Below are 22502 nucleotides of genomic sequence, written 5' to 3' on the forward strand. Positions count from 1 at the left end.
GTTAGTGTCCCAAATTAAACTTCCAAAACCAGACGTCCTAAATTATCAAGAGAGCTAACGTCAACAATTAATTTAACCGCGGCACCTTACGGAGGTTTCCAAGAAACCAAATGTGGTTCCTTGTGATTGTGAACAGAACCAGAACTCCTAACAACTCTAGTCACTGAATTACTTCACAAACAAAAAATTGTGGTATTTAATTAAAATAATTAATATTTTTTTATATCTATAAAATGTCTCTTAGTATTGAAGAGAAATGCTAACTTGGGCACAACTCCAAATCAATTTTATTTAGGCGCACACACATCATTGAAAAAAATTTAAAGATAAATAAATTAGTCACATCATCTTATATTAATTCATTCTTTTATCTTTTAATTTTTTTAACTTATGTATGTGTGCTTAATAAAAATTAATTTAGGCTTGTGCGTAGGTAAGAATAGCTCTAGTATTGAAATATATATAGATTTTAAAAGAATTTTATGTATTAAATTTTGCAAAAAAAAATTAGTTGACCTACACTTATTCAACTTTCTACCCAAATATTTTGTTATCTTTTCAATGTAGTTTGTCAAAAAAAATCATGAAACTTGTTACAGTACCCTTCTTGTGTTGAATTTGCTTATTATACGTTATTCAGTCTAGCACTCTAGTTTACTACTTGATTTTTATTTTTTTTGACACATAGCTTACTACTTGATATTGATTCAAAATTCTTCAATTTTTATTGGTTCAAATTTGCTTTCAAAGTGACAAAATTCTTGTGTGGATGGCTTATTACACATTATTCAACCTAACTACTTGATTATTTGTTTTACAATATCTAACTAATTGATATTGATTTAAATTTTCTTTCAACGTGACAAAGTTCACGTTTTATTTTCATTCATATTGGGTTATGAATAAAATGTATTTGTGTGGATATCTACCCAAAAAAAAAAAAGTATTTGTGTGGATATATGGTTTCTTTATAGCCTTTCAAATTTCTTAGTATCTAAAACCTCCATTAGCGAGTGTAGGTTTTTCTGCGTTAACTAATTTAGTGACTATAAATCTTACCTTAAAGATAAATAAATAAATAGAGCATTTGAAATTTAATTCCGGTGATACCTACTCTACCCCTTCACAATTTAGAGGTATTTACCCATCGGTCAATGAAAACAAGCCACATAAGTAGATTTGTATGTGGTACCCTGCAACATGGACGGACCTATGTTAAGGCCAAGTGTGGCCATGGCCACACCAAATTTTGTTTATACATATATATGTGTAGTTAAATATGTTTGGTCCCCGTGAGCTTAACTTAGTTGGTTGAGACATCGCATATATTATTTATGAGTCGGAGTTCGAACTCCGGACACTCCACTTATTCATTTTTAAGGTGAAATTTCTAACTACTAGGCTACTGAAAAAGAAAAAATAAGAAGAGATAAATATGTTTTTGGTCTCTATAAAATAGTAACATTTTAAATTTAGTCTTTACTTAATTTTTATTAAATTTTTAATCCCTAAAAAATTATCATGTTGTCAATTTTGATATCTACTGTTAAGAAAACTTGTATTTTTGAATGGTTATTTCGTAGGTATGTTTAAAAAAAAAGTTCATCTAGAAAAAAATAACACAAAATATTTGATTTCTAGATCATAATTTTCATTACTTTTACTTTAAAAAGTCATATTTAAATACATATCATGTCAAAAAATGATAAATAAAAGAGAAGTACAATTATTTAGTGTTGTAAATTTCCACTTGCATAAGTTTAATGTTAAATATAGTTAAGAGAATACTAAACTTTTAACATTTCTTTTGTCTCTAATTTTTTACTTTTGTCTCAAAATTTTAGTTTTTTTAAAAAACTAAAGCACAGTTAATGATATTTTTCCCTTTGTTCCCTTGTAAAAACTATAAACATCTATTAATTGAATTTTTATTTTTTTTAAAAAATAAAATAAAAAGTAAGAGTAAAAATAACATAACATTTCAATATTTATTATTTCTTATTCTATGTGCGAAATTTTAAAATGACTAAAGATTTAAGACAAATAAAGTATATTTTTCATACTTAAATTCAAAATTGTCATTTAAAATTTTTAATGCTAATAAATTTTGGCCACACAAAAAAAAACATCCTAGTTCCGTCCTTGCCCTGCAACCAATTTTTATTTCACATGCAAATTTATTTATGTGGCTTTGTTCTCATTAGTTGATGGATAAATTTCCCCAAATTATGAAGAGGTAATTTAGAAAAAAATTTCAAACCCCGACTCCCACATATATTAATGAGTGTACGTTATCAGCACAAAGATGTAACAACCTTCAAATGACGATGAAATTTCGAATAGTTTTTTTATCACTTGCACATAGGGATATTCACGAGTACAGGTAACTCGTTCAACCCGGTGATCTAATTAACCCGACTCACGTTTTACCCAAATTCATTCAAGTGTGAGTCCAATCTGTACCAATCCGTTCAAATTCGAAGTGGTTTGGTTCGGGTAATGGGTTCATGATTCTAAACTCAGGAATTCGTGAACCCAATCCATTTTAAAAAAATTGTTACATTTATTATTTTATTTTTTTTGACGAACTATATTTTTTTTTTGTGAAGAAATTTTATGTTTTTTTTAAGAAAGGAAATTGTATGTTTTAAAATCTTAAATTTTGATACTATATTTAAATTATTTCATGTAATTTCAAGTGTTTAAATTTTTAATGGTAAAATTTGTCTAAATTTTTAAAAATTTCATGAAAAATATCATCTTTGAGAATTCATTAAAAAAACTATATGTAATGACCCATTGACCCAATCCCCTCACCACCGAATTGGATCGGTTCGGGTTTACACATAGAGATATGTAAAAGAGGATTTTTTTTTTCGCTCCCCCACCCTTCTCGTGTGTATCTTGCGTTACTATTTTTACCCCCTCCTCCCTCGCATCTTAAGTAGCGAGGGTTGTAAAAAACATAATTTCAAAAAACCTGATTTACTATTTAAAGTGTGAACTTAAATGTGAACCCTTTCCTCACCCTATAAAAACATTTTGACCGAAACATCGTATGTCTGTGAGTGGTCGATACTATGTCACAGCCACTTCGTTGTAATTTAACTAGCAAACCTTATAAAAAATTAAATTCTAGAAAAATACAGTACGCTACTCAAGTTGCGAACTTAGTTCGCACCATCACTGTCAGTATAAAAATAAGGCCAAATGCATTCATGAGTCCTTTAAATTTCGCATTTGTAATAGTTAAGTCTTATAAGTTTTTTAGGTAACAAAAATATTCTTAAAGTTTCTGACTTGTTGGACCGTTACCCTTGAAACTATCATTCGTTAGAAAAACTTGTTGCATTGTCACCATTCTAATTACCTTGTTCTACTGTGACCTTTAACGTTGACTGGACACATATGTTTTTAAATTGTCATTTTAGTCCTTAAATATATTTTTTGTTGATCAATTTAGTCCATAATAATAATAATATTGGTAACAAAAGAGATATTAAAGATGCATTTACAAAAGAGATATTAAAGCATTTCGGGTACGATGCATAGTTCAGTTGGTAGGAACATTACATAATATAATATGACTAATTTTATTGGAGTTAAAGATGTGAGTTCATTAAATAATAAAAAATTAGTAAAATATGTCCCGTAAGTATAGCTCAAATGGCAACTATCCGAAATATTATTAAAAAGACCGAAATTTGAACCCAAATTTCATATTTCTCCACATTTAAATGTGTGACAATCTAACCTGCGTGATACTTAACAAAAAGGTAAAAAATTAGTAAAATAGTATTTCTCTAAGCAAACTTTGGATTATTCATTCATAATATTCATAGTAAATCCACCTAAGCATACACTAATAGAATAATAAAAAAGAGAAAGCAAAACAAAGACAGTTGAATAATTGTAATCGATTGATCCATCAAATCAAATTACATACAGTGAAGCAGGAAGCAAATCTGAGGTGGTGACGGAATCGAGATCGGAATCGGAATCGGAATCACAACGAACCGTTGTTAATCTTAATGGCGCCGGTTTCAGCTCTCGCTAAGTACAAGCTTGTTTTCTTGGGCGATCAATCCGTCGGTAAAACCAGCATCATCACTCGCTTCATGTACGACAAATTCGACAATACCTATCAGGTTTCTTTCTTCTTTTCAGATCCATTCATCATTTTCGTCGTTTTACACAGATCAAGTTTCATTCGAAATTCATACGAAATTTCCACAAAACCATACTCAATTTCATAATTCTATGCTATTATATTGTACAATCATATTTAAATGCTTCTTATTGAGTTTAACTTATTGTCTTTTTATTGATTAACCAACAAATATGAAATTGCTTAGGAAATTTCCTTTATAAAGTACAATCTTTCTGTATAAATTAACCATACATTGCTTTTTTTTCTTCTATAGTTCTGCATTATCATTCACATAAACCGATTTCAATTCATTATCATAAGAAATAAATTATGCATAGGTATTCTTTGTGTGTTTCTCTATACCTTTTTTTCTTGTTTCTTGTTACAATCTCTCATGGAACAATATGTTCTAGTCACGACTTAATCGACCAAACCTGCGAAAAATGTGCAAACCAATCTGTAATTTTGAGCTATAGTTTATGCTCGACAGCTCTTCCGGTGGTTCCGGTGAGTCATTCGACAAATCTTGAAGGGTTGGCTATAATTGCAATGGAGTTAGCTTTGGAGAATGTGACTAATACGCTTGCAACTGTAGAGAAGTTATTGGGTGATGAGAGTTTGGATAAATATGTGATGGGTTGCTTAACGGATTGTTTGGAACTATATAGTGATGCGGTATGGAGGATAGTGGATTCCGTAGATGTTTTCTTATCGGGGAATTATGAAGTAAGTAGGATTTGGATGAGTTCGGTTATGGAAGCAGCGTCGACATGCCAACAAGGTTTTGAAGAGAAGGGTGAAGTTTCTCCTTTGACCGAGGAGAATTATAATCTCTTCCAGTTATGTGGTATTGCGCTTTGCATCATCCACTTGTCTACCCCTGTGACTGCAAATGCAATACCTTTTTAATCAATTCACACCAAGTTCAACTGCAAATGCAGTACCTTTCTGTTTTACTTGAGCTGATTATGTAGAGATCCACGTTTTAACTTTATGTTTTTATTTGTAAACTACGATTGTAAGAATGTTTTTTCATTAACTGACTTGCTGGGGACTAGGAGTATGACTAGAGAAATAAGACATGTTGCCTACTTGCCTATATATTAGAAGGAGGATGGGAAGGAGAGGTAAATTGATATTTGAGGGAATAAGGGCCCTTGAGTATTGGGAGGTGCTGACTCTTGTAGTTCTGCAATCTATATTGTAATAAAGAGAATTCTTCACTACTTCTTGTCATAAAGATACTTGCATCAATCAAAGTAGTAAAAACCAATATGTGTGGCGGACCTAGAACTATTTTTATGGGGGACCCATGTTTTTAATATACATATATTTTCCCACCGTAATGTGTAACATGTATTATTGACGGTGTAGTGGTTTGTTCATTTTAAATTTGCTTACAAACTAGGGTTTGAATCTGGCATATTGCAATAATATTATAGTTTTTTTTTTTTGTTAAAAATAGAAGTTAAAGGCTAAAATGGTAGACACAGGGATCAAACTCGCATCTTTAAAAATGCAGCAACGCTTCTTTACCAACAGACCACATCCCATAATTGTAATATAAATTCAAAGGATAACATATATAATACTGTATAACATTTAACTAAAATATGTATCCTATAAAAAATGAAAAATTTGGGACTTTGGGCGGGCCATGGCCTTCCTCCCAAGCCCATGAGTAGCTCACCCTCTATATACTCATGATCGCTAAGGGCAAGCATAATCGTAAAATCGTACCATTGGATTTTACAATTTAAATTGGAATTTTAACTAGCATGTATCAGATCCACATGGAAAATGTATCCTCTAATTTTAGTTTTCTTTTTACTCACTGTTGTACTCATGCAAGCTAATTTTTTAACTTTGATATATGTTTTCATGTGTCTTCAATTCCATTGCCTCCTACAACTCTGACCATAGAATTATCTTATTTATATTTATTGTTTTCAGTGTAATGTGTTAAAATATGTACATTGTTTGTCTTCCTTCTAATGTTTATAAATGCATATTAAGTTTGTCATGCTACCGGGCTGTCGTATGAAAATTGTAAAGAAGTCCCACATTGGTTCCCAATTTTAAGAAAAACATTTCACTATGGGCAATTGTGCATTTCCATTTCTCTAGATTCATTTATATCTCTAACTTCTACTCAACTTATTTTTCCTTTTTCCTAACAGGCTACAATCGGCATTGATTTTCTATCAAAAACTATGTATCTCGAAGATCGAACTGTTCGGCTGCAGTTATGGTAAGATGTGGCTTTTGAAAATTCTTTTAGGAAGAAAGGTGAGGAATGGCATTAGGCAAGAAAATGGGGGGGGGGGGGGGGGGGGGGAGCAAAGGTCACATTGTTTGGTCTAAAAATGAAGAGCTGAATGCGAGTGTTTATTACAGTATAGCAACATAGTATAGTGTTGGCTAATACCATATTTTTAACAATTTAATTTTTAGCAATTCTAGCATGAGCAGATCCCTATTAGACACAGCCCATAAGAAACTCAATATACATTAACAAAACAATTGAAAAAATAACAAAACCCTTACTGAAGTTATTTTAGTCTTATCTTGAACTTTTGAGTTTTGATTGTTCTCTCTAATTTTGCTTGTTCTGAGCAAATTAAAGATATACGGACATTATAATTTTGCTTTCAAGTGAGGGATGAACAATCCTTCCTTTCTTTTTACTCTAATCCACTCCTTAATTATGCAAATTATTGAACTGTACAAGCATTATAATTTAATGCTTATCCTGTTTCTTCTGTAAGTTCTGTTTTATTTTTGTTTTCAATGATCTATTTGGTATACAAAGTTATGAATTTGTGAAGATGTGATATATTTTGAATTCTAACATCAATGTTCTTTCATTGATGTTTTGGAAAATTCATCAATGTTCTAAAGTCTTTTGTCTTTATCTCAGACATAACTTTGAATCTCACTGTAATAACCATTTGCTGTTGCTTTTAAGTATCCTACCTAAAGGTATTTATTTTACTTTATAGCATAAAAACGGGTTTTAAATTTGATTATTTAATTATGAATGTGATGCTACAAGTCATCTCGGAATCTGCAACATTTGGTGTTTATAGTTTTAAATTTTTATTCCTACTTTGTATGGTTTTATGTCTTACTTCAAATGTTAAAAAATTGATGCATATTGACAAGCATTACATGTATAAGCATTACTTGAATGCTATGTTATTGATTTTATTTTTTATTTTTTCCTCTCAAAATCTTAAATTTGTGTTCCATGTCTGTGATAGGGATACGGCTGGACAGGAGAGATTTAGAAGTCTTATTCCAAGCTACATTAGGGACTCATCTGTTGCGGTCATTGTTTATGATGTTGCAAGTATGTCATTTAAATATGCTTTTTTTTCACCTATTCCTTTATTGACAATTTATATTTTCATGCAGATTCTGCATTATAATAAAATATCAACAGTCACCTTGAGTTTTTAATTTTCTGGATGCTCGTCAATTAGTTAGCCACAGGATGGTTGATTAAAACATTGAATTGGAAGAGTTTTGAGTTTGTAATTCATTATTTGTTTCTTCAAAAACCTACTAAGGAAGAGTTATTCTCATGAGAAATATGTATGCGGCATATCAAATAAATAACAAAATTTCAATGTATTTGAGTTATTCCCTTTTCTTTCTTTTGGATTCGGGTAAAATGTTCATTTTTCACATTTTCAGGAGCAAAACCTTCCCCCCCCCTTCTTTCTCTTTCTCAGTTTTTTCCCTTTTTTCTATAGTTGACTACATTAAAGTGTGAATATTTTTAATGTAAAAGAGCGAGTTAATATGGAAAGGACATATGGCCTTCCTCAGTGCGCTTGAGGCACCTCTCTGCCAACTAGGTGATAGTGACAAATCAAAAACCAGAAATTCTCAAGAAGTTGCTTTCTCCCACAGCTGCTTCCTATTATCCATAGCCAACTTATTTAATTTCTCTGGATGACTTGAATATTTTGTTCGCTTGCACTTTGATGGATGCTTTCTGATTATTCAGTATTTCTATGATGTAGGTCGTCAGACTTTCCTAAACACATCAAGGTGGATTGAAGAGGTGCGCAGTGAGAGAGGAAGTGATGTTATTGTTGTTCTTGTTGGGAACAAAACTGACCTTGTGGATAAGAGGTAATGAATATTCAATTGTGGATTGACTCCAACAGATAGCTTATACCTGTTTCATGGCATAGCTGTTTTGTTCTCCATTATCTAGTGTCCTCATTTTGTTTTGTTTTACCCTTCTAATTACTAATTATTGTCTAATCAATAATTAGAGGAAGTTTATGGGTTAGTTATGAACAAATTGTGATTTTTCAGTACTACACAAATTATCATTTCATTTTTCAAAGGCAAGACTGGGATATGGGAAAATAATACCGTGTGTAGTAGATCATAGATAATTGAAACAGAATCAAGCATATGAAGGATGATAATTAGTGTTTAATAGTGAAACGAGTTATACTTATCCATTGATTAAGATCTGTTGTTATGAACTAAATAGGTGATAGTTACTGTGCCACTGTTCAAAGCCTTGAATTGTATCTAGAATTTCTTTAGAATGGTTGAATCTATTGACGTATTACTTTTAAGGTAAAATGAAAATCATCTCAAGCAATACATCAGACACTTGCATAAGCGTAACCCCTTTTAGTTTACACTGCATTAAAGAAAACTATGAAAGAATCTGGTTTTGCTGAAGGGCATTTCCCCGACACTTTTTGGGCTTTATTCAGTCATTTCTTTTCTGCAATATATATAATCAGATTTGTGTTCGTATTAGAGGGATTAGCTCTGGGGAAAAGGGAGCAAGGTCAGTAAAAATATTATCTAGTATGGCTTTCTGCCCTTTCCGTGTTGTTGCAACATTGCCCGGAAATAATGGTAAAACACGTTTTCACCTTGATGTAGACCTCTTTTAAAAGGAATATTATGCTGACCTGAGGAATTTGGACAATGCTACATTTTCCTAAGACAAGTGCAAGGAATTTGTGGTCTCATATCCTATGATAGTAATATGAGAGGGAGACCTATAATTCTCCCAGGGTTTATTAGTGTGAATGGATTGCCCCTTGAGATGCTTCGTGTGTATTTCACATCCTTGTTAAATTTGTCTTTTATAAACTGTTTTATGTTTACTCTCAGTTGCTTATGTCCTTGTTATTTATGGGTTTGGTACCCAAGGTGACTTTGCAAGGTTTTATTGACTAATGATTTTATAATAAAAAATTTATAAACCTACTATATACATTTGTAAGTTGCCAATGATATGCTATAGACAATTCATTTGGATACCTAATCCTGGAAAAAAATTGGGTACCTAGATAACTTCTTTCTAACGCTAAATTTTCTTTATACTTATATTCTTTACATGATTCTGCAGGCAAGTCTCCACAGAGGAAGGAGAAGCGAAGTCTAGGGAGCTCAACGTTATGTTTATTGAAGCTAGTGCCAAAGCCGGCTTTAATATAAAGGTAAACCTTCCCTTCCTTTTGTCACACATTTAACAAATATCAGTTCGAAAATTTCAAGACAAAAAGCTAAGTTGCCTATTGCATTGTCTTGGGTGAGATATTTCAAATGGTTAAAACTTAATGTGGGATAGTAGATCGCCTGCATTGTATTCATTTTCTAATGAGACGTGTCTTGCAGAGTGAAGACAAAAGTTGGTTGTTTATACTAGTCAACTTAATAAAATTTTCCAAAAATTAGTTTCTTGTATTGTACGCAAGACCAAGACATAATATATATTTGCTAGCATTATTGCATATGTACTTTTTTGAGACATTTTATTTGTACTGATTTTTCAAACCTATTAACTTAGGCCCTCTTTCGAAAAATTGCTGCTGCATTACCTGGAATGGAAACACTATCATCCACAAAACAAGAAGACATGGTGGATGTGAACCTGAGGTCTTCTGCCGGCCATGACTCTCAACCTCAGTCTGGTGGATGTGCTTGCTGAATGAGCCTTGTTGTTATCTTGAAAAGTTTTGTATCTTTTCTGATTTATGCTATTTATTTTGGGTTGTGGGTTGCTTCAGATGTGTAAAGGTTCTTTAGTTTTCTAGACTTCAACAGCATTGCATTGGGTGAGATAAATTATAGAAAACAAATGGAGACGTAGCAGTAACTGATTTATTGTTTAGTTTTTTTGAAAGGTAAACATGGGATTGGACATATTTACTTTCTTCATTAGAACTGTGAAAAGCTTGAGAGGAATTTGTTGCAATTTACAGAAGAATATTTGGAGTCTAAATAACAGCATGCTTTATATAATATATAGGTTTAAATACATTTTTGGCCCTCATGTTTTTCAATTATTGGATTTTGACCCTCATAGTTTCAATTGTGTGATTTTAGCATTTCACGTTTACTCTTTTTCTTATTTACTAAACCCCCAGTCCAATTTTGACCAATTGACCAAAGAGTTGAAGTGACAACTTAAAAAAAAAAAAAAACCCAGAGAAAGCACCAATACTATTATCCTCCTATAACTTGTGATTTCCTCCACATTTCATATTAAAATTCCTCCATTAGTTATTCATCTAATTTCATATTATCTATTGATTTTTGAACCATAATTCTCCTCTTCTTCATTGTTACTAGTTCCAACTTTGAATTGAAAAAATGGCGAAGAATTGTGCTAGATCATTTATATTAACGGCCATCTTTCTATATTGAATGTTGTTGAGGTCTTAGTAATTGTACAAATAACGGCCATGAATCTGTTATCTCAGCTTCAACAATAGCAAAATCAATTGGACACAATTTTTAGTGTTATAGCATGACAGAAAAACTCAAACCCGATAGATCCACTCGAACCCAAACCTAATTTAACAGGCAAAACCTGAATTGACCGGGTTTGGCTTCGGGTGACACCCGAATATATGGGTGTGGATTTGGGTAGTATTAAACACACACCCAAAACTCGATCACCCATCCGAATATATATTAAATTACCTAATTACCCCTACATACAAGTGTAAAATTAGAGGCTTTGATGTGTGCTAGGAATTGGCTATGGGCTGCCGAGAATGATGGTAAAATTATAAAATATTAATTAAATATCGTAATGTATGTCAAATAATCTTTACATATTGTTAACTAATTATTCTTTGTTATTCTACATGTGATATATATGAATAGGAACTTCTAGAGTTGCCCAAGAATATGCTAATGTGTTAAATTATCCGTGCGGGTTTCGGGTTTAGGTGGAAAAACCCGAACCCAACGGGTGTGGGCGTGTGTTTTGTTTTTCCATCCGAACAACATTTGGGTTGGGTTTAGGTGGTGATTTCAAGTGCGGGTTTGGGTAGTATCAAACCCGCACCCATGGGCATCCATTGTCATCCTTAATAGCATCTTTGCCAACAATAGGTAATAATTGGCCTCCATACCTTCCTTTTAAAAACAACTATCTATCCCAATTAAGGTTCTACAATTGGTGACAAATATTATCTTGCAAGCCTGGAAGCACAAATACAACCAATAAAAGATAGAATATGATCACTTATATATAAGAGTGTCATGGGAGTAGTGGAGAAATAATGGAGATGCTCCACTCCCCACGTTCCCTAAACTCCTTCCTATTCTTCATGTCATATCTTTCCAAGTGTTTATCCGCTTAGTCAGCTATTAGCGGTATTTGAGCTATTATCGCCAAGATGTGTCAAAGTAGAACTCGTCGAAGAGTTATCATCAACTATTGGGTCATACTTAGATTTAATATCTCTCATGCACATGCCAAGTTAGAACGAACATAACCTGAGGCTCAAAATAGAGGGTTTAAATCCTTGTGACCACCCGAGACTCATGTGTGTGTCCAAATAGAGGATTTAAATTGAGTGTCCTTAACTCGAGGCTCAAAATAGAAGGTAAGGTCACTAGACACTCATGTGTGTGTCCAAACAGAGGGTTTAAATCCTTGTGACCACCCGAGACTTTCTCCATATAAGTAGTAATTCTTAATAATTACATATGCTTATTGCTCATAATTAGGGGTGAGAATAGATCAGGTCAGCCTACAAGAACCTAAAATCTAGCCTACACAGACTCAAGTTAAGCCAGACTCTTTCTTTAACCTATCCCCAACCCCCAACCCTACCCAACCCTACAAGCAACTTCGCGTAATCATAGAGTAGAACTTATGGATATGTTTGGAGAAAAAAAAAGTACGGATCTGTTTTTTTTTTTTTTTTCCTTTATAAAACACCAACCATTGGATTGTTTGTAAAATAAAAAATATATATATATATATATATCAACCATTGGATTGATTTAAGGGATGAGATGTCGGGTGTAGGGATAACAGTAGACATTTACGCTGTTGAGGATCCATATCCCAGCAGTCTGGACCCGACCCATCAACAACCCATCGAAAGCGGATCTCTATAAAACTGAAAATTAGGTTTTCTCTTTACTGCCGCTTCTTCCATTCCATCGCTGTTCTTCTACACTTTTGCTTACAGCGCCTCCTCCTCCGATCTCTATCTCGCTAAAAATGGTTGGTACTCTTTTCTTTCTCTCTCTCATTTCCGATAATAATAATAATAATCATCATCATCATCCAATTCTAAACTTCTCTTTACCGTTTTTGCAGACTAAGAGAACCAAGAAGGCTGGCATTGTTGGCAAATATGGTACTCTATTTTTCTCGCCTTAATTTTACTTACTTTAATCTGTTATTACGTTCTTCTATGTTTTTGCATGCTTTGTTTCTGATGTAGTATATGTTACTAAGTTAATTGACTTAATTATAGAATAATTACTGATCTATGCACTCTAGTTAAGATTTAGAATGATTAATTGCATAAAGTTGTTTAACAATTTGGGGGGAAATTAATGTTTCTGGCCTTGAGAATTCATCAAATGTATTTGCAGATCACTATTAAAAAATTTACATAAGCATGTTTGGATTTATATGTATTTATAGACATTTTTGTTAATTTCTGAGTAGCTAATTTGTTTGATTTATTATATTATGTTAGGTACCCGTTATGGTGCTAGTTTGCGTAAGCAGATTAAGAAGATGGAAGTTAGTCAGCACAGCAAATTTTTCTGTGAATTTTGTGGAAAGGTAGTATAGTGCATATATCATCTGTCAACTACCAACCATACCATTTATTTTAGTAGGTATAATGTAATGCTTTTGAAATATTGAGTTCTGATGATCGATTACTCGTTGTTGCAGTATGCCGTGAAGAGAAAAGCTGTAGGAATATGGGGATGCAAGGATTGCGGTAAAGTGAAAGCAGGAGGAGCTTACACTTTGAAGTAATTTTTCTTATTCCTTTTTTCAATGTTTTATTTGTCTGTTTTGAAAGGCGGCCGCATGACTTTGTTCTCATTATTTTCACAGCACTGCAAGTGCCGTGACTGTTCGTAGCACCATCAGGAGGTTGAGGGAACAGACTGAAAGTTAAGCTTTTAGCTTTTGCTCGAGTCTAGTTGAATTTCTGAGATCTACATTTATTGTACTCCAATTAAACTTCTGTTTCGAGTTCTTATCCGAGAAAACTTAAATTTTGTTTGCAACTATCTGTTAGAGCAAATACATATGTTGTTTCCTTTCATTATCTGCAATTGCCTCTATAGTTTTTTTGTTTCCTTTCATTATCTGCAACGCGGTTATAGTTTCTTGATTTTTTTTCTTCCAGACTAGTTTCCCCAATGGTTTTCTTGTGTGATGCATTTGTGTGATCTTTTGATTATACAAATGAAACTCTGCATAACCAGTTAAGGTCTAAAGAGATGGGTACATTATAATAGAATATAAACGATTATTCATTTTTACTTTTAAGTAACCAAATAACCAATTAGTTTTACAAGTCAACCTTTTTGTTTTCAAACAAGTTTATATTTATCAGTATTGCTTTCCAGAAAAAAAACAGTATTGTTTTCCAATCATTAACAAGAGCAAACTTAGTAAACTGGCTTTACAGTTTCATGCAACATTAACAATGTACGAAACATCTATAATAATACCAAATTATGTATTATCCTTCAGCGTGTTGCAAAGATGATGCACTAGATTGTTAATCATTTGAAGCCTATGATGATGCACTAGATGGTTAATCATTTCAAGCCAGACATTAGAGAATCTGTTTCTAATTGCATACTGCTCGAATTCATTCTTTGTAACCATTTCAAGCCTTCTGGTACTGTTGTAGCTTCAGCTTCTCTAATATCTGGCTTGCCTTCAAATCTTCTCGAATACACCTTCACAACAATGTTACATTTCAGCATCCCCCATCAATGGCTTACTACAAACTGGAGTTGTTGAACCTGTTTCTATTTGCATCAGCGATTTGTTCTGCATGAATTTGATGCTTTCTATACATTTTTCACTTTTTACGTGTTTTGATACAAGGTAAGTCAAAATCATGATATAAGATCAAAATGTAAGAAATAAGATCAAGATAATAATACCACACTTTACATGAATTTGATGCTATAACTAATACCACACTTTACAACATGTAAGAAATAAGATCGAAATGATGATAGCAGCCATCCGTGAAACAAGACCCACTGATATTGCACTTGAGAACAAGTGTTTACGATTATGAACACCTATAAGATCAAAATGATGATAGGAGCCGTCTGTGAAACAAGACTCGCTACTATAACTAATATTGCACTTGAAACAAGACTTGCTGCTATAGGTGATATTACTACCAACATTGATAGCAACCGTGATAATTGGTAGTTAGTCTTCTTTGGAGTTTCTGTTAATGAAATTTAAAAAGCCAGGAACAATAACCCTGTCTTAAGAAATGATCTTCGCTTCAACATAATTACCAAATGTATCTTTTGGTTGGCTCAATCCAACACAATCTTGTATGTAGTCAATGTATTCCTGCAACTTGGTCTCCTATTGGTTGTTAAAGTTAATGTTGAAGACTCTTTCAAAGTGGTAACAGAATAATTCTATTTCCTTGTGAAAAAAAAAAAACAGATCTTATTGAAAGTGGTAACAGAATAATTCAATCTTGAGATAAAAATGATTTACTGAATAAACACTAAGCATTTCAAAATTACATAGTATAATGAAAACAAAAAAGTGAAAGCATCACCGGTTCACATGCCTTTCCATGTTACTTCTTAGCAACAAAACAAAACTATCTCAGCAAGAGTGTATGTATGAACATCTCAGATTTGCATGAGAAATGTCAAAACTCAAAAGCAAATATATTTAAGCCACCTTCCGGCTATTTTTTTTTTTGACAGTACCTTCCGGCTATTATTTCCTTATGTAAATGTAAACAAATCAAGTGAACTATATAATCCTTAAAAAGGATGTATTTGTAAAGCCTTTCAGAATGGGTAGTTGACTGGCTCACGTTGAAGGGCTTTCTCGGCAATCTCAGCTTGCTCTTTCTGGTGAACCTTGAGGAAACCAGTGGCTGTTGCAGCAGATGGAGCACGGCCGACATATTTGACATCATCAAAACCACCCCTACCTACAGCTTTCATGGAAGATACAAGTCGGGGTAAAATGTAAGTGTATCCACCCATGTTCATTGGCTCTTCCTGACACCAAACAACCTCTGCATCTATAAGAAACAACAAAAACAAAATGTAAGATAAATAGCAATACAGTTAAAAATATTAAAATAAAATCTTAATATCTTCAATGCTTGAAAGTTAAAACAATTAATTGAAAATAAGAAATGGAACGAAAAACAGATTTGCAAATAGAAAAATGATATTTCCACATCAAAATCTTAACATCTTTGGTTTTTGTGTATTTTCGAAATATGTAAGTTGTAGAAGATATAGATCGAGAGTTAGAGCTAATGGTGTCATATGCGGTGTCTCTATTCGAATAACACAAACTCTTAGCAAATAACTTTAGACAATAATCTTCCTAGTCAGTCCTACTTAACCGCAAAAAGTGAACAACTATCTCCCTATTGGCAGAAATATTTGCTGTTATTATCACATAGTAAAAGATGCAACAGGAAAGGGACAAAATTTAAATCTTACTGCCTAACAGAAACAGAAAGAGAAGGTATCATTGGACATCTTGGATATAAATACTTTGACAACCTCTAAAATTACACATAGTTATCTTCAAAAACTATAAATACATACTTGGATATCGTTTAAGCTCTCGTTGAACAAGATCATATGGGAAAGGGCAAAGCTGTTCCACCCTACATATTGCAACATCTGATGCATCAACCTTAGATCGGTGATCATCAAGTTCATAGTAAACCTGCAGGGGAAAGTTAATTTTTATAGTTAAAACAGCATACTTGGAAAATATTGAAACTCTTGCGGTATATTAAACTGAGGGACTAGATATATAGTTCAAAAACATTGTTATAAAATCCACAAGATGAAATAACATAAAAACTAATTAATATGAAGACAGCTGGTTCTAATATGGACACCACACACCTTTCCAGAGCATAATACTAAACGTCTAATCCCCTCCTCAACATCGGAGTGGGCATTTCGATCTTTTATGAGGCGCTTAAATCTGGTTCCCTGTTTGTCAAAACCTGGGTGACCTTTGACATCATCAAACTCTGATAGATTTGATCTGCAAGCCTTGCTGCGAAGCAGGTTCTTAGGGGACATTACAATGAGAGGTTTTCGGAATTCTCTATGTATCTGCAAGAACAACAACAAGAGGATAAGATAAAAAATGAGGAACATTAATTTAAAAACCAACATCAAACCCATTAATTGTACCCACCTGCCTCCTTAGAACATGGAAAAAGTTGGCAGGAGTTGTGACATTCACAATCTGCAAATTACACTCCTGAATCTGTTTCCGAAGAGTTGGATCCATCTCAGGGATAATATAAGGATTGTCATCAGCCATCTGCCATGAAGTTAGAGAGAATGTTATTTGACCACCAACTAAATGCAAAAAATTAAATTTAACATTTATTATTTAAACAAATTTCAGACAGGTTGTCTCTTTTCTCTCTTTTTTGTTTTCCCCTTTGTATTATTGCCCAATTCTACATTTAAGGTTAGCAAACTCTAATTAGTCTGGTTTAAGTTTCAGTGTTGTTCCATCTACATTATTACACTTAGTATCTCAATGGACCCAAACTATTGTTAACTATTGTGATTATGCATAAATCAGTGTTCACTGCGTCAACTTGTAATATAACGAAGAATATATCTATCGTAAGACAAAACAGACGAAATACTTGATCACCAAGGCCTTTTTTCTATGATAGCGCCATTTAGAATTCACTAGGACCAGTTACCACCAATATGGTTGTCCTCAATATCATCAATCAACAAATTCAACACAAATAAAAATGAGGTCGACAAACAATTGCTAAATTCGGAAAGTTGATTCGACCGGAAGGTAAATAAAAGCTAAAAAGTAATTTCAAGAAATTATAACATAAATTCACAAGAGAACCTGAAGAAAACGTTCCAATCTTGCACTTGAATGCTCAGGACCCTGGCCATCATAACCATGAGGAAGCAACACAACTAGCCCAGTCTGACGGAGCCACTTAGATTCACCAGAAGCCAAGAAATTGTCAAATATCACATGAGCTCCATTAGCAAAATCTCCAAATTGTGCTTCCCATATTATCAAGGAGTTGGGGTTTTCCATTGAGTAACCCAATTCAAATCCAAGAACAGCAAACTCGGAAAGTGAGCTGCATATTATTTCAAAAACTTATTAGAGAAGAGACTAAATAGAAACATCATTTGTTTAATACAAGTATCAAGATTTTTTTTTGCCGTAAGTGTAGTATCAAGTAGATTACTCTTCAAATCTTATAATATTCAAGATTAATCTTGCTATGTAGAAGGTACATGACATAACAAGACCTTGTAACACGCTGGAAGCTTAGAATATGAATTATCTTGATAAATAAACGCATACGCAACAACAATTGTTGATAGTATACAAAAAGGCTCAACAGAGAAAGGCAAGAAAAGGCCAAAATATAGTTGCAGTTGCATTCCTATTAATTTTTACCATTACTAAATCTTTAGACAAAATGACCTCACATTTTCAATTAAGTGCAATGAACAAAATGACCCATCCCAAGTTGAAAACATACTAATTCCTGCAAACACAGTCCAAGTGTGTTACTGTTCCCATATTCTTCCAATTTTCCAACTAATATTATTAAATGTAACCCAATATTTTTCTACACTTAAAATTTCACTAAAATATTTTAAATCACAAATACAGTTTTAGCAAAGAATTACAAACAAAATATAATTCACAAAATATGTCCCGAATAAAAATAAAAATATGGCAAAACAGAGATTTCAACTATGAAACAACTATAACCAAATAACCATGATTCTTTTTTTAAAAAAAAAAAAGAAGATAAGGGAATGCATAATAACTGCTTGGTGCAACAAACAATATAGTTGCATATTTGTGATGTATGTTTGTAGCTTGACGAAGTCAGACCCAAAGACAAGCAAAAACATGATACAAACAGTTTGTATGATAGCAGTTAATAGAATGGTAAGAAAGCTGAAATAGACAAGATAGATATGTATGCATAGAAGAAAGTTTACCTGTTGCTAACAGTAAACATCTCTTCATCTTGGTTCATTATAACATTGTCAAGGGGGCAATATTTCTCCCCAGTTGTCTGATCATGAACTACAGAGTGACGGTGACTAAAAGTTCCTCTTTCAACATCCTGACCACTCAATCGGACGTGGTTACCTTCAACAAGCAAGGTAGCAAAAGCAAGTGCCTCTCCAAATCCCCAATCAATATCTTCCCCAGTTTCAATCATTTGCGCACGCTGTTCATAAATCCTCTTCACTGCTTTATGAGGTGTGAAATTTTCAGGGATAGTTGTGATTGCTTTCCCAACAGTTTTCAAGATCTCTGGTTTCACACTGAATGGGGAAGTTCAAGTATTTCAGAAATGTGGTACAAATAATAATGAAGAGTCGAGCAAAAACGAATATTAAATTTACCATACCCAGTGTTTCGGACACGGGAAAGCTGTTCAGGTGACTTGAAACCAAGCCAGTATGCCGAAAGCCAATCTCTTCTTTTTGGAATGTAATCTTTGCTAGCTTGAAATTCTTCATTTAGAATTGATGTGACCTTCGTGTGTATCTTATCAATGTCGTCCTTTGTCAGCTCCCCTGTTTCCAAAAGTTTCTTCTGATAGATTTCAAGAGTTGAAGGATGACTTCTGATGACCTATATTAAGCCAACAAAGTTGCAAAGTTAATTGACTTGCCCAAAAGCAAAATGCATACAGAAAGAAGAAAAGCATAATACACAAAAGGGCTAACCTTGTACATTTTGGGCTGTGTGAAAGATGGTTCGTCAATCTCATTGTGGCCAAATCGACGATAACACACCAAGTCCACAACCACATCTGAATGGAAAGTTTGGCGCCACTCAGCAGCAAGTTCACAGGCATGAACAACTGCTTCCACATCATCACCATTAACATGAAAGATGGGAGCATCTAAAGCTTTAGCAACATCTGTGCAATACTGTGAGGACCTGCCACACGTTGGATCAGTTGTAAATGCAACTTGATTGTTTAACACAATGTGAATAGTCCCACCCGTAGTGTAATTTGGAAGAGCACTTAAATGAAGGGTTTCATAGACCACACCCTGTCCAGCAAAACTACCATCTCCGTGAAGCAAAACACCCATGTTTTTCGTCCTGTCCGTGTCATTTGAGTAATACTGCTTAGCTCGAGTTTTCCCAACAACAACAGGGTCGACAGCTTCCAAGTGACTAGGGTTTGCCACCAAAGACAAATGTATCCTCTTGCCACCCCTAGTAGGACGATCATAAGATGTTCCCAAGTGATACTTAACATCACCAGTTCCGGTGTAAAGCCCAACTTCATCCTCAGGCGAGAGACCACCACTGAACTCACAAAAGATCTGACGTAGCGGCTTCCGGACTACATTACCCAAAACATTCAATCTTCCCCTATGTGCCATTCCAATAACAATGCTCTCAACCCCAAGATCAGATGCTCTATCAAACATTTCTTTCATGCCAGGAATAAGAGTCTCCCCCCCTTCAAGACCAAACCTCTTAGCCGAAGTCCACTTGGTGGCCAAGAAGTTCTCAAACAGCGAACTCCAAGCAAGCCTATCAAATATAGCCTCACGACGCTCCCTGGTAAATTGCACTGGCGTAGGAGTTTCAATTTTGTCCCTAAGCCAATTACACTTCTCACGATCCGAAATGTGCATATACTCATATCCAATACTCCCACAATAAGCCTGCTCAAGCCGCGTCAATATGGATCTAAGTGTTTGAACAGGACGATTCTCAGACAAAAAACCAGCCATCCTCCAAACACCCAAAAAGAATTCCCTATCAAGATCAGCCTCAGAAAAGCCATAAAATGCAGGATCCAAATCATCCGGTATCTGCCTTGCTTCCAAATTCAACGGATCCAAATTAGACTTCATATGACCATTAACCTGATACGCCCTAACCATCAACAACAACCTCATACTCTCCTGAATAGTTTGACCCGAAATCCCAGGAGAAGTGGAAGCCTGACCAACAAAATTCCTAAAGAAATTATCCCATGACTCATCAACACTATTGGGATCAGCCTCCCAAGCCCTCTGAAGCTCCTCCAAATAGACACTACTTGTTCCATCTAAGAAACTATCAGTCAACTTGGAAAGCGGAACGGCACGAGGCACAGGTGCAGCCTGGTTCTTAAAAACAGTGGTATGAAAGTTTCTTCTACCATGTGTTGAAGGAAGCAATCTAGCCCTAGAAACAAGATATGAGGAACCACCAACACCACGTTGAGAAAGTGTCCTCTTAATAGCATGTTTTGCTAAACTAGCACCAGCTCTAAACCATGCCATCACTACCACCAATCAATATATCTCTCACAGACAGTTTCAATTCAACAATCCAAACCAAAATTTCAAAGATCCACAATGTTGTTTAGCATCTATAATAATCAAAATAAAAGCAAACACAATAATTTTAGAGGCACGATAGTAAAAACAAACCCTAGAATAAAAACAGGAGCAAAATCAGAAGATGATTATTTCTACGCTATAATAAATAAAAACAATATGGAAGTGAAGAAGAGAAAAACAGAATCAAGGCAACGTAAGAATGAAGCACTGACATTACACTGGGCAACAGATTCGTGACGGAGGAGGCCGCGTGCGTGACTGGATGAGGAAGAGAACGCAGCAGAGAGAGAGAGAGAGAGAGAGAGAGAGATGTGAACAATGGAAAATTCAACTTATGATTCTGATAATTGATTTTCACTGTTATTCTGTTTCGCACAAAAAAACGTGCTCTTTCTTACCGGACAAATGTATTTTTCCTCCCTGTAATATGATGGGTGTGAATTATTTTAGCTCCTAATTTTTTTTTGTTTTGGTAAACCACTATTTTGGTCAAAAAAAAAAATAATTTATTGTTATATTGAAATTATAAATACATTTCTAATATAAAAAAGTTAAAAAAATAAATTTCTAATATCTAATTTGATAGTAATTTTGGGACTAAATTAACAAACAAACTAAATTAACTATTTAAAAATATATTTAAAGACTACAATGACAAATAAAAAAGTATTTGTGAAACGGTTTGCAATTTAAGTACTACACCAAAAAACTAATGTGACATTGAATTATACATTCGAGGACTAAAATGAATTAAATTTTAGTCCTTGTAATATTAAATTTCTTTTATTTTAATATTTTTGTTTGAACGTGTCATTCAAAAACGTTCATGTACTCATAATTTGTACTCATAATTTGCCGACGTGGTAACTGGTAATTGTCATGTATATAAGACATGTGATTGTGTTTTTTTTTAAACTCCTATTTTGTTTTTTTTAGAGGACTAAAACAAAAAGAGAAATGAATTCAACACCATAACAAAATCAACCAAAACAAAAATCATATCTTTAAAACAGATTTCCTTACAACAAACCAAGAAAATTCATCATTCTCTTAAAAAAAAAATCAACCAAAATCAATACTACAATTATTATTTTTGTTTGTATCTCTTGAAAAATATGTAAATAAACTCAACAAAATCCTTTGACAACTGTAAAAAAATCTCAAATTAACACTTCAAATGGTGTTCTTTCTTCTTCCTCCCTCTTATAAATCCTAAGAACTCAAGAAAACGTTTAAGGTACGAGTAAAAAAAATATGTTTTTTAGAGAGAGAAGTTGTGACTTCTCTCATACCCTCTCTCAACCTTTATTACGGTTAGGGTTTGATGGAGATTTGGTCTCATGTTCTCCTGGCTTACTCCAGGTTTATCCTGGCTATCTCTCCAAGTCCTCTTGGCTACTACTCGCCCTAGATAGGGTTTCACCTTCGTGTCCTTCCTTTCCGCCGG

The 22502-nt window shown here is 33.7% G+C and overlaps 4 protein-coding genes across 5 annotated transcripts; 3 read left to right on the top strand and 1 right to left on the bottom strand.

Annotated features, from left to right (window-relative positions):
- Positions 1-3829: 3829 nt before the first annotated feature.
- On the top strand, positions 3830-10457 carry LOC123923934 (ras-related protein RABH1b-like). Its single transcript, XM_045976676.1, has 6 exons — positions 3830-4148; positions 6331-6401; positions 7414-7502; positions 8182-8293; positions 9546-9636; positions 9987-10457. The coding sequence occupies exons 1-6, from the start codon at positions 4032-4034 to the stop codon at positions 10125-10127; spliced, it is 621 nt and encodes a 206-aa protein (XP_045832632.1). The 5' UTR covers positions 3830-4031; the 3' UTR covers positions 10128-10457.
- LOC123923935 (pectinesterase inhibitor 12-like) lies at positions 4407-5144 on the top strand. Its single transcript, XM_045976677.1, has one exon. It carries the CDS (start codon positions 4481-4483, stop codon positions 5057-5059), a length of 579 nt encoding a protein of 192 aa, XP_045832633.1. The 5' UTR covers positions 4407-4480; the 3' UTR covers positions 5060-5144.
- Positions 10458-12512: 2055 nt separating the features above from the next.
- LOC123923936 (60S ribosomal protein L37a) lies at positions 12513-13740 on the top strand. The gene is made up of 5 exons (XM_045976678.1): positions 12513-12668; positions 12765-12804; positions 13153-13241; positions 13356-13438; positions 13524-13740. The coding sequence occupies exons 1-5, from the start codon at positions 12666-12668 to the stop codon at positions 13585-13587; spliced, it is 279 nt and encodes a 92-aa protein (XP_045832634.1). The 5' UTR covers positions 12513-12665; the 3' UTR covers positions 13588-13740.
- Positions 13741-15156: 1416 nt separating this feature from the next.
- Positions 15157-21493, bottom strand: LOC123923937 (2-oxoglutarate dehydrogenase, mitochondrial-like). Of its 2 annotated transcripts, none has more exons than XM_045976680.1 (9): positions 21273-21493; positions 19430-21084; positions 19108-19334; positions 18689-19021; positions 17559-17805; positions 16872-17000; positions 16571-16786; positions 16262-16385; positions 15157-15720 (listed from the first exon to the last, which is right to left on the bottom strand). In XM_045976680.1, the coding sequence occupies exons 2-9, from the start codon at positions 20993-20995 to the stop codon at positions 15482-15484; spliced, it is 3081 nt and encodes a 1026-aa protein (XP_045832636.1). In that variant the 5' UTR covers positions 20996-21084; positions 21273-21493; the 3' UTR covers positions 15157-15481. The 2 variants fall into 2 exon arrangements, with proteins under 2 accessions (XP_045832636.1, XP_045832635.1); XM_045976679.1 differs by having other exon boundaries at positions 21268-21493.
- Between the last annotated feature and the right edge of the window lie 1009 nt (positions 21494-22502).

The sequence above is a fragment of the Trifolium pratense genome, linkage group LG4 (assembly GCF_020283565.1).
Source record: "Trifolium pratense cultivar HEN17-A07 linkage group LG4, ARS_RC_1.1, whole genome shotgun sequence".
Taxonomy (NCBI): domain Eukaryota; kingdom Viridiplantae; phylum Streptophyta; class Magnoliopsida; order Fabales; family Fabaceae; genus Trifolium; species Trifolium pratense.